General features: G+C 29.5%; 1 protein-coding gene across 4 annotated transcripts in view; it reads right to left on the minus strand.

The window, feature by feature from the left end:
- The window catches only part of LOC123275071 (mucin-12), a 48,182-nt gene that overhangs the window by 11,505 nt on the left and 19,868 nt on the right, over positions 1 to 16,809 (minus strand). For 3 of the 4 annotated variants that reach the window (XM_044742972.1, XM_044742973.1, XM_044742971.1), the window contains 3 exons: positions 7,803 to 7,977; positions 4,650 to 4,748; positions 390 to 2,283 (listed from right to left, as the gene is read on the minus strand). In XM_044742972.1, the coding sequence (XP_044598907.1) occupies positions 390 to 2,283; positions 4,650 to 4,748; positions 7,803 to 7,977 (2,168 nt within the window). The remainder of the gene's footprint in view (positions 1 to 389; positions 2,284 to 4,649; positions 4,749 to 7,802; positions 7,978 to 16,809) is intronic. The other variant, XM_044742974.1, reaches the window with a different exon arrangement.

Genomic DNA, 16,809 nt, shown 5'->3' on the forward strand with positions numbered 1-16,809 from the left:
TTCTTTCACAAAATACTGTAGGAAATATCAGAGAGGCATTTATTATGTTAAATATTTTGTTGCCGTAAGGAAACACGAGACATCTGCCAGACGAGTTAATTATTGATGGTCGGTGACACAATCGATTACGTCTGCAATTGATCACAGTTTAATTTTGTCATTGTTTTATTTATTTATTTATTTATTTTTTTTAATTAAGTTGTTTTATGTTAATAATACTTTGTTTTATTAATATTATTATTAATAATTTTTCTACTGTTATTAATATTAATAAATTTGCCAAGAAGATCTTGATGTCTTGTAATTGATGGATTGTTTAGAATTGAAGGTTTCAGAACCCGATAGAAGAAGTCAGAGCCAATTGAAGGAACGTGTTGGACTTGACTTACGAGTGTCGTGATGGTCCTACGCTGTCCTGAGTTTTGCTGCCGTAGTGCAGTAGCACTTGTAGTAGAAGAATCAGTAGTAGTACTCATAGTAGTAGTCGTAGTAGTAGAAGAAGAAGAAGAAGAAGAAGAAGAAGAAGCTTCTGCAGATACACTCAGATCTTTTTTGTCATGACGAGTTCTCGGTTGATTTACCACCGATAGTTTAACCGGTGTCAGGTTTAAGGATGTCGCTGATATTTCATTCCTCTCAATCTCCGCTGTCGGGACATGTCGGAATGGTGTTGGCGTTGTCGAGAGTTCCACTTTAGCGGGATACAAAGAAGTAGCCTTAACAATTTTAGTAGAAGCTTTAACTCCTGCTGCTCCTGTTAACATAGTCTTAGAAACAGAAGAAGTAGTAGAAGTGATAGAAGAATTGCCCGTCAAGGTCTGGGGCAGTCTGATGTCATGTTTCTTCGAGTCGAAAGACTTGTACTGGTGTTGAAGACCTGAAGCCGGGGATATTTCATTTCCTTCAACGTCTTCTTGATCTCGTTGCTGCTGGAGCTTGCTCATTATGTAGGCTCTCTTGAGCGGGCTTAATGTCGTGGGTGTATCGTCTAACCGGTCGGATTTGCCGGGTCCGGTAGCGGCTAGGACCTTTTGAGGCAAGTGAAGGATCTTTTGATTTCTGCGCTGATCCGCTGATGTTGATGGTAATGACGGTGTCGTTGGTGATGATGAAGGCGTTTGGGTAGAAGGAGTTGTTGACCGGCTAAGTGGAACTGTCACGTCACTTTTAAACGAATCCTTGGTATCCTGGTCTCGGTCACTGACCGGCCGCTTGCGGACGACTTTCATGGTAACGTAATTAGAGCCATGGTATCTCTCCCTTCCTCGGTTCGCTATTCGTGATTTAACTCTGGGTCTCAAGGATGACGTGCCAATCATGTAATTGCTATTACTTTTGCCAATAGTTTCATCGTAAAAGTCATAGGTCGGGTGTTTTCGAGGCGCCGGTGGGCTCACTGAGATTTCGTTTTGCTCTAGATCATCAAACCTGCTCGACTGGGACTGAGAATTAGAATTAGAGGTTGAGTGACTTACTACTGTCGAGTCGACGTCTGGAAGAGCGTCGATAGTGCTTGGAGAATTGACAGTTTGATCAGGAACAACATTTACCTGGAAAGGTTGATCACTTAGCACGGGTGGCGTTCTAATGGATTGAGGTGTCGTTACTGCCGGTTGATCATCATCGTAATTGTCTTTATCTTTGTCTGTATCTTCTCGAGGAGGCAGCTTGAAAGGTGAAGGCGAGCTGACGATAATGTAATTACGTCTGGTTGCCTCATAGATCGCGTAATCTTTTCTATCGCGTGATTGACCGACGTTTGACCTCGCCGGGAAATTTGCAGTCGACGACGAAGATGAAGACATTGATGTTGTTGTTGTTGTTGTTGTTGTTGTGAGAGTTGTGATAGGCGAGTTGAGATCTTTAGTTGTTGTGGAAGCAGTCATTTGACTCGCGGTTGTTTCGTGTCCCACACTATCATTGTCCTCGTCGGACGACTGTGGTGGTGTTGGTGGAGATGTGATGGAAGCGGGGTGAGACGGGTGCGTTGGACTTACGGAAATAATGTTCCTCCTGAGGCCGTCCCGGTCTCGTTGGACTTGACCGATCGTCGATGGCTGGCCGCGGTAAACGCGCTGCTGACGGTCGCTTTCGATCTCCGATGCTGGCTCGTACTCCTCGTCGGGGTACGTACGGTGCTGATGCTGCTGCTGGGGACGGTGCCGAGATTGACGCTCTGTTGCTTGGGACAGAGACGGGGATGGAGAGGTTAGCTGGACCTGCTGACGGTGGACTGGTTGACGCTGCTGATGCTGCCGTTGCTGGGATTCTGCCTTTGCGGCTCTGGAACAAATTAAATTATTTATATATTAGTCATTTTTCTTAACTTGAAAAATACTAGGTTTAAAATTTTTAATAATATAATTTCAAACTTAGATTGCAATTAATTTGAAAGTACCGAAAAAAAAAATCTTGAAATAAGAAAACTAAAAATTTAATTAAAAAATAAAAAAAAAAGAAAAATAAGTAAAAAAATAGTTAATTAAAATTTAGAATTTTTAATTAATTTATTGTAAAAATTATATTTCTAGTGAATTTATCAAACGCAATCAATTTTAATGATAACTTATATTTATCTTCAACTAGCAGTCCGCCCCGGCTTCGCACGGGTATTTAACAAAAATTTTAACATTAATTATGATGTAATATAGCCTATGTCACCCGGGGATAGTGTAGCTTCCCAACAGTGAAAGAATTTTTCAAATCGGTTCAGTAGTTTCGGAGCCTATTCAATCCAAACAAACAAACAAACAAACAAACAAACAATCAAATCTTTCCTCTTTATAATATTAGTATAGATAATTTAAAATTTAAAATTCATTGCTTTTTTTTTTTAACTAGTCAATAATTGGTAGATGCTGATAATTTAAAAATGATGTTTTTCATCAATCTATTTGATGTCTATTTGGAATCTATTTACATCACACGAGTGGTACGGAAGATTTCATACTAACTTTACCATCTCTCTATATCCCTACGTGTAAAAGATGCAATTTCAACAATTAATTACTCAAAAACGGTGTAGTGAATTGATCTGAAATTTTGGTGGTGAATTATTAATATATTTATCTTTCAATAAAAAAAAATTCATAATTTTCTTGAAATATTCCTTGCATGACCCAACTACCTTAACATAAATAAACGATAATGATTTTAACAGTGATTTTTAATAAATTTATACATTACAGAAACCCAAAGCTTATAAAAAAAGAAAAAATATATTTTATCAAGTTTTTGAAGAGATATTCTGTTTACAAAATGAATCAATAGTCGTACACCATGAAAAATAATTAAAGTTTGTTATTTGTAATATATGTTTACTATTACATAATGAAAAACACATCAATTGCATGATTTTTCCTCCAAATAATAACATATGGTAAATGATATTAAGAAAAGTGAGCACACCCGGTTTCGCGTCAAAGGTGTGCAATCATAACCACAAGCTTCGCCTTAAAATCTCTGATGAGTGAATACGAGGAGGAAAACAGCGATAACATAACAGTGTATTAGGGATTAGTAATGGAGGGCCAATGACCATAATTACGGTTAAATAATGTGATATATCCACGAGCTATTGAGGTAAAGAGTGCGATAATTGAATGTAAAAAGCATCGCTCAGCAAGTAGCTACAGGGGAGTGAGGGCAAGAGGCCACGGGTATAAGGAAGAAAATTAGCGAGATCAAAAGGCTCTTTGGATAGTTAGCCTGGATTCCCAGGAGTGCTCGCAACTATAATCAGAGCTCCCTGCTCTATTCCTTGGTATCTGGTATATAATACTCATGACTCGGCGCAATGTTTCCGGCAACACACCAACACTAAACTCCGCTAGATTACCACGATTAACTTTTAAGAAACTTTTTCTTCTTAATAATGCAACTGGACCTAATTTTCAGGCACCTCGGTGATCTACTAATACTAATGTGAATTACTAAGCACTAAGCTATATACCGGTAGTAAACTCAGTTGAATTAAATTTTCCGACAGTTTCACTTACTCTGGAATAACAACTCATCGTTTTATGTACACCGTAATATATTATTGTCGGTCTTTATGTATTTTTCTCCATTCATTCAAAAATAACATAATGCACTATGTGAAATTGTTGAATATACACTTTTGTCTGCTATTTATAATGACTACTGAGACTTTATTGCTCAACTTTTTGTATCATTATTATTATCTTTATCGTTTTTATTATTATTGTTTTTATCATTATTATTTTTTTTTTTACATAATGAGACAAAAATTGCTTAATACGATTTCGAATTTTAATCTGTCAATCGTCTCCTTGAAATATTTAACTAAAAAAAATCAATCAATCGTTTTGTTTTTTTTTTCTAGAAATTTTACAAGTAAAAAAATGATTAATTTAAAAAAAAAAAAACATCAAATATTTTTTTTTTTCAAATTCTAATCAGATACTAATGAAGAAATAATTTTTTAAAGCCAATAAACTCATGGTAATTTCTCAGAGTGAGAAAAATTCGTGAAAAAGTTACTAAATGTCAATTATTATTGATATTCTTCTTTAGTATATAGTTTTGACATTACGCATTTTTTGAATATATAAAAAATTAAAGAAAATAGTTCAGAATTAATTATTATAAATTACTGGTCAGAAAAAAAAATAAAAAAAACAGCTTACCGTTCCAATAAAGGATCTTCATCTTCGACATCCTGATTAGCAGCAGAACTGCTTTGGCAACCAACATTACGTGGCCAGTCACATGTCTGGAGCTCGTGGCTAAAAAATACAACCCATTAAGTATTAATAACACAAAAAACTTTATAAAAAAAAATTATAACTCGTAATTAAGTATCATAAACTTTTTAATTAAGCCAATATCAAATTAAAAATTAATTACTATCTTTTTTACTGGCAAAGTGTTTCTTCAAGTTAACCGGGTGCTTACATAGTATATATCTCAATACCCTGATTGAGACGTATGATTTATTGCTATCGTTTATTAACTATCAAAATAAGATAAAACAACTATCAATTAATTAAATAGCATTATTATAATTGGTACTGCTAGATAAAAAATAAAATAGACCAAAGGTTGCGCAGCATTTACCATTAAACAAAATCAAAAAAGTAAATAACAGTCCGATAAAAATCTCGTTAATAAGAAAAGTATGTATACTAGTAAATCTTGTTGATAGGCAAGTATCACCTGGACCTGTTTATGTGTATCGTATATGTTTTATATTATTGTCGATAGTACATAACATAAAAGAACTTAACCCAACCGAGAGGTGAAACAATCAAGATTTATATCTTAGCGCGTGCCTTCGAGCACCAATCGATCACAAATCGACCTTGCTTTCTTTGACTTTCGGATTCCTTTTCGCTGTTTGTTCCTATCAATCCCTCGATACAGTACAGTATAGTTCAAAGTTATTATATTATATAAATTAAAGCAAGCACAATGCATAAATATTTATCAGTCTATATTTATCCACTTACCAGATGATATGTCGCAATGATTGCGTGGGATCTAGATCACCGATCACCAATCTCGGCTTGATATTATTAAATATTATTATTGTTACATAAAATATAATTGTAATGTGGATAGTTAACAATGATAATTTATTTTTTCTGTTGCTCAGCGTTAAAATATTGGATCAAATCTAATAGAGGCAACTCCTTTCTATATTTCCAATTTAGTAAATCGGAAAATATTTACAACTGACAAATAATAAATGACTTTACGACAATCGGAATTTAATGACATTTTATTTTAGTCATTACCGCTTTATGTATAAGTCCATTCTGGGGAACATGATTTAAAAAGTTTATTATTAAATGAAATAAAATAGCTAATAATCAATACCCCTGGGCTAATTTCATGGTGTAATAATCCAGAAAATGCTAAAAGAATTAAATTGCGATACCGCGTATTTGGCGTTACAAGACTGTCGTTTGATTATCCTTAATTGGATCACGTTATCTAGAGATTTGTAACATTCGGTTACAAATCTCGCGGATTTTAGCGTATGTCACACTAGATATAAATAAACTGTTTATTTATTTATATTACGTGTGTTGTTATGAGTTGCACGGGTTATAATGAAATATTTAGAAGGTGTATTATGGAACTTATCCTTTGAATAAATGCACACATTACACATATGTATACACATATGCTTGGCATTTTTTGCAAATAACGACAGACCATAACATTACTCTGAACACGCGTCGTGACTCGACTCAACGGTGACCTGGGTGTGGCAAAACAGCCATCATTTTTTATTTCAGGGGTAGGATACGGCCACGGCTAAATATCCTTTTACTATTCAAAGCGCGTGAGACTTTTGGACTGGTAAACTTATTCAGCCAACCGGATAACAAATTTATAAATATTGGAGTTTATTTTTTTTTGACATTGATCTTTTTAATTTTTACTTTTTTAAGTATTTTTGGACAAATTTCTGTTCTCAATAAAAAATTATAATTTTTAGTCAATTAAAAAATTGAAAAATTTTTTTTAAATTAAATAAGCTAAAAAAATTTTGTTTTTAATTATTAAATTTATGGGAAGTTTCTTAAATTTTTTAATTTTTATTAAAATTAATTTAATTATTAAAAAAAAATTAATGAGTATCCAATATTAAAATTTTAATAATTAAAATATTAAAGGTTCAAAAATTTAAAATGACAGAATCTTAATTACAATTCGACTCTAGATAAAAATAAGAGATAAATCATTACTTTCGAATCTTAAAAGAAAATTGAAGAGTATTCTGATAAATTATTTTGACAAAATTACATTATATAATAATTCTGCTGATCATTGAATTAATCTTGTAATAATATTCAATAATATTTACTTCAACGTATTTAATGTCTAAATAAAACAAGATCTGACAAGATTAGCCGTTAAATAAACAATTTTCTTCCAGAAAATCTGAATAAATAAAGTTTATCACAAAATCTCAATATCCGACGAAGCTGCATGAATTAAAAGGTGAGAATGAATGAAAACTTCAGATCTGGATATTTATCTTAATCATTATTGCTAATTAACATCAGTAGAGTTTAGTTTTTAGTTTGAAAATAATTAAAATTACTAATTGTTCCAACTAAAACAATAGCGTAGAAAAATATTTAAAGCGAAGAGAAGGAATTCGCACGTCAGTAGCTCTAGTTTTTACAATTTTTTTCCTCGCGTTTGTCCATATAATGATTATGTTGAGGGATCGAGTCCCACGGCTTGTTAGCTGACGACAGTCCTAACAATAGTTGGATTTGCAATGAGAAACTGATCCTCAATACGGAGTAGTTTACTTGCTGTATGCGGTAAATATGGTATGAGGTAGTTCATATGATAATCGAGCCGTCAAATATAAAACTTCATACTTTTATTTATACCAGAGTGTACTGTACAGAGTCTATGATTACCGTAAGTCTAATGTTCAGGCTTCTCACTTTCATTGGATTCTCTTCATATTAAATTAAATACAAAGTAATATCTTGTATGAAAGTATAGATATATAATATATATATAAATATACTGTACGATGTCCCAAGACTTGAGGCTCTAGAGTATGAACTCTGCTTTTACATAAATGTTTCCGTACCCATTTTTTGTAAAGATAACTTAAACTCTTACTGTAAGTGTAGCTCTTACAGATAAATAATTACTGGGATTTTCGGGTTTGGCTCTCGGCTTTATTTTTTTTTTAATAAAATGAAAACGATTAAGTGAAAGGATAAATTTGTCCGGTGACTTGTTTTATTTTTATTTTCTTAAGGTTTTTTAAATATTTTTATTGAGATTGAGCAATACTTTACCTGTACATAAGCCCGCCGGTACATGACTCTAAAAGTGCACCGCCAAAAACACACACGTAATACTGAGTGCAGTCCCGTGGGTGGGGATAGTACCCAAACTCCTCGGGACACTCGAATTCAAGAGCCGCGTCGTTCCGACTCGCCCGAGGACTTCTTGGAGTATTTCTCTGGCATCCTGTAACAAAGTAATGATAATAAAATTAATGATGGTTATGTAAGTGTAATTTTAAAGAGTGTAAATATAAGTACTGATTTATAAAAATATAACATTGTTTTAAATTGTGGTAAATACTTTTTAAAAGTCATAATATAATAATAATAATATAATTGTAATCATTATAGTAGTTAAGCAATAAATATTTAATAACGTTGTTGTTGTTATTAATGTCATTATTAATTATAATTGTTTATGAATTGTTAATTAATTTATTCAAACAACTAGTAATAAATTTATCATTATTATAAAAATACTTGGAAGTTATAGAATTGTAAAACTATATTTTAACCTAGACATTTAGTTTTGATTTTAATTATTATTTTTGAAAGGAAATTCTTAAGATTTTTTGATTAATTTATTTTTTATTTATTGAATAGACATTGAAAATTGATTTTGTAGAAGGTTCAACAATTTATTTTAATTAAAAGAAATGGGATTTGAACTTGTACTTGGTGTGACTACATAAATTATTATTAAAATTATTAATTAAATATTTTACTGATTGAATAGAATTTTTAATTTATTAAATCAAGTAATAATTGAATTATTTATTATTTAAAAATTTTTTCATATCAAAAATATGTTTCCCATTTGGAAACCTCATTTTTCACAATCGACTGTCAATAAAACAGCCTTTTAATCACCGTAGATACAAATTGATCTTAGTTTAAAATGTCAGAATAAATTTTTTTAAAAAATGCAGTAAATAAAATAACTGCATTCAAATAACTCATAATTATTATTGTAGATATAACTTGTACTAGCACTCGGAGGGAAAGAAATTCACTATAAAAGATAATTCTTTATGATTAATGACAATATTTCAACCTTTTTTTGCATAATATATTAAGCTGACAGTAAAAATACTAATAACACAAAAATTCGAAATTAACGCCACGTACCAAGTCCGTGTTGAAATTACTTTACTTCTCGTAACTTTAATTGATAATAATAAAAGCCGCCTAATGATAATGATAATGACTAAAAATCGATTATACTGAGCATTAAAATGCAATTATAAAAGTATTTTTTACAAAGCAAATCTCGATGAAGTTAGCGAAATTATGGTCGCTCATCCGTGTCGACTTCTGTCTGACCTAACCAGTTCTATTCTCCTATACTCCTCACTAATTTAACACACACACACACACACACACACACACACACACACACACACACACACACACATGCACACATTTATTTCTTCTAGCCTTTCCAGTAGATATATAAATATAGATCAAATAAGACTATAAGTACTATAACTATAACATGTAACTTGTAAATCCCGTGGGCATTCGCGTCGGTTGGAAGAGCAGCAAAAATCCACAGGTTATTTCCGCGCAATTCAACTTATGGGGCGTCAACTATGATTATATTGTATTGCACATATCGACGCCGGCTAACCGTCTTGCTTTCCGATAATTCAGCAAACCGTTTATTCCTGTTATACATTCTTATATGTACGTCGACCATTATTATTAATTTTACAGCTCAGCAACAGCGAACAAATAACATTTCCGCGTGTATTAATGTTTAAAGTCTTCCGTCATTCGTCATCAACTTCGCCATATCACCGTCAACAGTAATATAACCAAAAGCAGTCCCAGTATTGACCACCACGAATATTTATCATACAATCTCACAAGATTAATTGACAGCTGGCTATTTAATATCAATTGCGAATAAATAAACGTCAGGTGGAATTAATAAATTGTGTAACTCTAAAAATTGATTTGTTTGTTTTTATAAGAATTATTTTTTCAATTAAATAATAAAAACTTCAGCTTGAAGTTGATCAATATTTTTTTTTCAGTTATTAATCGAATAAAAAGTAAATTTAATGTAATTATGTGCGTGTGGCTTTAGACACCTGTTTCATGACTGTGAAAAAGCCTTCCGAGAGAAAGAGAGAAACAAAACAAGCACACGAAGGAAAACAGGCTTTAGATAAAGTCTAGAAGAAATCGAACGGGATTTATCGTGTTGCGTCACAACTAGTGCTTGTAGTTGTAGTTACATTACATTAGTAAGTACTTGTTACTGGTATAGTACTCATAGTTGTACTTGTTCGGCTACTGAAATAATATTCACGGTTGTCTAATAAGTCCTGAAGTATTATATTAAATGTCTACAATGTTTGTATTAAATTTATTAACAAGTACGATGAATGAATAAGTAACGAATTTAAATACAATGAAGATTAATGAATTGCAACAATCAAAAATTTAATCACTGGTATTAATCACTTAAACAACTGTTGCTCGAAATAAACTCAAGATATGGTTATTTTATTTTGTTATAGGATTATTTAATTTATATTATAAAACTATCTGCCTACTTTTCAATTGCGTAATCTATAATCTATAATATTCAATCATTTTATTTAATATTCAATAAATTTTGTATTGAATCCATAAACGCTGAAGTAAATAGTATAAGTATATAAGGTAACTTTATATCTTTTTTTGTTGAATATTAAATAAATTGATATGCTCGGGCATGAATATCATTAACTACGTAGTTGGTGGTATTGATAAAAAGCTACATAGGAATATTTATTATTTTTTCAATAAGGTGAATGTTTTTATTTAAATTTGTCCACCAGTTCCTTTCGATTCCTGCATACATATCCTGCAAGGATTTAATGCACGGAAAGTGTATTTATAAGATCTTGTTACGTAAGATATGTAGTGAAAAGTAACTGGATTTTTGGTCGACCTTGTTTGAAGTACTTGTACATTTAAAACACGAGAATGGATGTAGAACATGGAGAAAAATATAGGAAGGAATATCAACAACAACGGCTACCTGAATTCTTACCGATAACAAAATAATCTTTTAGTTTGTTGCTGCAATATTTTTTCGATTCTCTAAACTACTTTTCTAAATTATATTTATAATTCGTGATTAATGTTGAAATGTTTGGAGTGAAATTAACAAATTTTTATAATTTGAATAATTTACGCAAGTAGTGTGTAACAAAAATTTTAACGATTTGAATTTAAATAAGCATACTTAATTATTTTTTTTGTTACATTAAAAAATTTTTAGAAAATAAAAAATTAAAATAAAATTAGAAACAATGAAATTATAATTTTTCAAACAAAATTTTACTTTTGACAATATTTTAATGTTAACTTTTGAATTGTAGGTGATTATTTGATAGTTTTGTTTCCATTATAATGGTAAACACTTAATAAATTATAAGAAAAAATTTACAATATTGCAAGCAAAGAAATTTCTAAATATTTACGTACAATAAATAACATTAATGAATATTTAAACCAACATTCTCTATTAGTTAAGAAGAAATTTAAATTTGAAATAAAAAAGGAAAAAAAAAATTAAACAATTTTCTCGTCATCAGCAAAATGTGCAAATGTAATGCTTTAGAAAAGGATGATTATGCTGCAGATTAAAGCGGGTTAGTGGGACGTGTTTATAATAACTTATAAGTTGTAAGTTATAATGGTCTTTATGTCAATTTAATTTAACATAAAATTTTTCCTACTCTCTATTAATGAATTACTCGAGTGGCGCTATTAAGAAACACTTTTAAAACAATAGAAATAATGTATTTTTTCATAACACTTGGCGTTTCATCACCCATCACTTTAACTGTATACTTAATGCTTAATACTTATTACTAAAATTCGGTTTAGTGAAATAATTTAAAATAATTTTTCGACCCGAAGTTTTTTAAATTGTTTTGTAACTATAAAACATTAACGATAATTTTATAATCTCCCGAGATAAAAACTAAATAAAATATCTAAGTGTATATAAAAAATATAATTGCGGTAATTTCAAATCAAATAAAATTCCAAGTTTCCGATATAGACAATCACTTTTTTTTATTGTCACTTTCTTTTTAATACTTTCAGAAAATTATCGAGTAACTATTTATTATATTTATTACAAGATATTAGATAATAATAATTATAAAAATAATCTCCGGTTAATATTAAATAAATAAATAATAAAAAAAATTTTAGATCAAAGTAACAATAAAATTAACTCATTTTATTTAATAAGTACATTAAATTCTTACGTCAATCTCAAAGATCCATTTTATCAACTTCCCTTCATTAATAACCAGCTAATGAGCGAGTAATCATTGTAAATTTTTTTCCTAAAGGATAAACGATTATTGTAAATCTCCTACTACATAAATAAAGTTATTTAACGATGTCTCGCTAAATACATTTAACGAGGAAATATAAATATGCTGTTAGAGATTAGAGAGCGCTGACAATTAACTTGGTAGTTTTTAGACTAAAAAATGGTTAATGACTGCATAAAAATAATGCCAATTTAAATAAGGTATAAACTAAGTATATCTATATTATACATAGTAATTAATAAGTATGGTTCATTGTAATATAATGAATTTGAATGTCTTAAAAAAATAAATTACCTGTTTACTAACTATTCACTGGCAGTTATTTAATTATATTTATTATCTAAATAATAGAGTGAAAATTCAGCTATTTGTTACTACATTATCACTCGGATTACTCTTTATGGTAGACTGGATGTTTCACCTGATACTTTATGTAAGGTATAAGTAAATGATTTCGATTGTCTCAAGCTACAAGTGCACTTGATAACTTGATTCATCTTGAGCTAGTGGTTAGAAATATTAGCGTAAAAAGAAATTCAATTTATTAGATAACTTTTAATAATTTTATTCCGCCAATTTTAATATGCAAATTATAGCTATTTTTATTTAAATAAATATATTTTATTATTATGAACTCTAATAAAAATTTATTCTAGTAATTTAGTAATCGTTAAGAAAAAAACTTTTTTTTTTTTCATTTCTCTAATCATTAATTTTGAATTTAAGTGAACTAAAGTTTAAATTTATATTTTGAATTTTTAAGATCAAATTTTAAAATTCGGAATAAATAAAAATTACCAAATATTGAAAATATTCTTGTTGAACAAATCAAAAAAGTTAACTATAATTAAATTTTTTTTTTCAAAAATTACTTTACAATTTAACATCAAAATAATTTTAATTTTATTTTTTTTTAATCAATTATAACTTTTGTTAAAATTAATTTTATTTTATTTCTTTATAACATTTAAAAAATAATAATATATAAATAATTAAACTGAATTAAAACATGCAATATATTCTGTTGATAAAGTTAACATATCTTAATTTTTTCATAATATTCTACACACGTAATACGTTTCTTAATCTCCTTATCTTCAAGTCCAGCGTAAGGCTTATCAATAAAAAAATAAATGACTAAAAAATAAAACCACGTATAGAATTAACCATCTACTAATCAATTAAGCTTATGGATAAATATCCATTGATACATCTCAGGTGAAATCGTGTAGCTGGCATACCGATGAACTTGAGTTGAGGATAAATGACATTGACTTACTGAGTATACATACTAATGCATTACATCGAACATATATTACTATACTAGTCGTAGGCCTAGTAAAGAGGATGAGTATCTATCACGAGCCACGATGCGAGTGAATGAAATTCTGGTTTGTATATGTACTTAGTTTATAGTGATCTAAAGAAAATCGATCGATATCAAACGTCCTCGAGAACGGCCTCGTAATGCCTTTCTCTCATCAACATCACATTTATTTTATTTTATTCATTATACATAAAAAAACTAATGTAAGTAAAATAAATAAATAATCAACCGCCTTTATAAAAAATTAATTAGTAGTTGGATTTTTTATAGCGACAATAATTCAAGTGTTGATTGAATTATTTAAATAAAATGACTGTTATTTTTCAATTTACTTCGTAAAAAGTTTATAATAATAGCCACGTGGAGGACCCGGTACTACACAGTATTTATCGAAGGAGTAGATTTATATATATATATATATTTATATAAAGTCTGTGTTTAACAGTATAGAATAAGTGAAAGTCATTTTATGCGAATGAGAGTAAAATGAACAAGTAAAGGCGTAATGCAATGCTCTACTACTAAAAGGTAGAGTACTACCATACTGCAGACTGATCGAGGCAAGGGAGAGACAAGACAAGACATTTGGCTTTAAAAAAGAAAGGCAATACGGAAGCGAAGGAGAGAGAAAGAGAAAGAATTGTAATAGTAAGGTTGGGTGTATCAAGTAAAGAGTAATATAGAGGCAAGAGGATAAAATAAGTTTGAGTGAATGAGTGAAAGTGAGTTGGAATATTCAGCGAGGGAACTTTGAAACTGGAGCATTGCTTGCATAATGCTGGACAGTTTCAGCTACAACGGCTTAAGGCGTTCCTTGTGTATAAATATATAACATGCATGAGCATATGTATAACGTAGAATTTGCAGTTTGAATTATATATTTTTTTATGTTCCTTAACGCCCGACGCCCGGAAAAATTGATTAATTTCTTGATTGATATCTAGAAAACTGACGGTCCCCCGATTTAATTGGGAGTGATTTAACGATAATTTACGAAATTGCTGTGAAAATTAATGCATTAGCATGATCTTGGGTTCGAGAGTGAAGGCGTGTGTGTCTGTGTGTGTTCCGATTGATTGGACACTTTATTTGTATTTTCACTTTCGAAATTATTTATGCGTATCAACGAGTGTAGACTACTGCATTTCTTGGTTAGATTGTCACAAAAAAGATAAGAGTTTGTTTAACAGCTTGCTTTGCTTTTGGAGTTAAGAATTTTTTTATTAACTTTTATTTGTGAAGCAGCTTTCTTCGTGACTGGATGGAATGTGTTACACATAAGAAGTCGAATAAAAAACAGAGATTATGCAATAATGGAAAAGAATTTAATATTTAATATTTAACATGGGAAGACCAAAATGAAATTTATGAGTATAAAAACATAACGTGTATTTATTATAATAAAATAATGGATATAAATTATAACGTAAGATTTCATTACTGCCAAGTACGTATACGTAACGATTATTGTTATCTCGAAATTATCGATGGAAAAAATGAAAAGCACGAGGATATGTGTTTTTTCATTTCTCTAATTAATTATGAATCAAAGACACAATGTATTATTTGAGAAGATAAGAAATTAATGATTATTTTTTTTTTTATATTGTAATTTATTATTTTACATTCATTTTTTAATCGAATTATTGACGAAGTTCTTGGTCTCGAATTTTTGAGACGAAAATTCTCCTCTATCTAATATTAATGAACTTTATAGCATCATAAATAAAAAAATTAAAATCAAAATAAATATTAATGAAACTACATGTTTAAATATGTCATTGTTAACCGTTAGTTATTTCAAATGTGATTTATATTATTTATTGTTTTAATAAATAATGTTTTAATGATTAACAAGGTGAACTACATTGAAAAAAAAATTACTTGAGTTAAGAAAAATATTATTTTATAAATTTCACTCATTAAAAATGTACAACGTTTAGATATAGGGAAAAAATTCGTTATTAAAGAATTATAGTCTTAGACAAATTACTTTTTTTCAAAATAAGTCTTAAATACGTTATTATGTATTTTAAAAGAAGAAATTTTTTTCAAGTCAAGAATATGAAGTTCTTAAAGGAAAACGAAATTATTATTAGTTGAATGAAATTATTTTTTTAAATTAAGAATTTGATTACATACTTTTGATCAAAATTGTAGAAAACGAGTTTCAAGACAAAAATTCTTGAATCAAAAATATTTCTCTTCAAAAAGTAGATTTTTTATCACATATACTAGTCCAGCCGGGCGATAATATAACAGTGTTATGTGTAATAGTAATGAAAATGAAACATAACAATAACAATAACAAAAGTTAGACCAAGAATCATGATAGCAATAAAATGAAAAAAGAGAATAAGGTAAAAAGCCGGCGATACTTAAAGTTTCGTGTACCTCCTCATTATGAGTAGTCATTGGCTAGTTCTCCACCTCGGAATACATATACTCGACCATAAATCTTAGCATGATTCTCACGTTGATCTTGTACGAGGAAGAGAAGGGCTATAATCATTACATACACAGCGTAGGATCGATTATCCGTCGAAACAAGACAAGTTATCATGTATCTTATTGATGCATGAATAAATTTATGAGCTATAACGCTATATATATATATATATATATATATATATATATATATATATATATATATATATTATTTTACCCTTTAACAAGTTCTCTTAATTTTGTGTTCGACATTTTTCAGCGATACTAGCTAGGCATTTATTGACTTGTTTGAAGGTAACATAAATTTACCTAGTATTTCAACGACTGAAATGTTTTGGTAACTTGTTAAACCACTTAACCCAAAATAATTATTATGTATGTAATTTTTTTCGTCATAAAAAATTACGATATCGTTTATAATCACTACTATTTATTTAACTCTCATTAAATAGAATTTGGAACCTTTCAAATGATGTTGAGAACATATGTAATATACTTTCAATAAATTTTGTAATTTTTTTGTTATAAATCCAGTATAGAGTACAAAAACATGTGAGAAAGTTGTCGAATTTTTCATGGTCAAAAATAATAAGGTCGTGATTTTATAGGCTTGTAAAGATTTTAGTTTTTATACACAAACTACTAAATTTCTCTTGTAATATTTGATAAATTCGAGTATAAATCATTTATATAATCGATTCAATTAAATTTAAAAAATGTTTACAATCAAATAAAAATGTTTAGTCAATTTTTATGTTCATTATTAATAGTAAATTCTAAACTTCTTTCGACACGCAGAAAGTTTGAGTTCGATTTACGTGAAGGGCAAGTAATTATAACCATCCTATTCAAAATTTTCAAACAACCTTTAAAAAAAATGAACAAATTTTAT

This window comes from Cotesia glomerata, linkage group LG1 (genome assembly GCF_020080835.1).
Source record: "Cotesia glomerata isolate CgM1 linkage group LG1, MPM_Cglom_v2.3, whole genome shotgun sequence".
Classification (NCBI taxonomy): Eukaryota; Metazoa; Arthropoda; class Insecta; order Hymenoptera; family Braconidae; genus Cotesia; species Cotesia glomerata.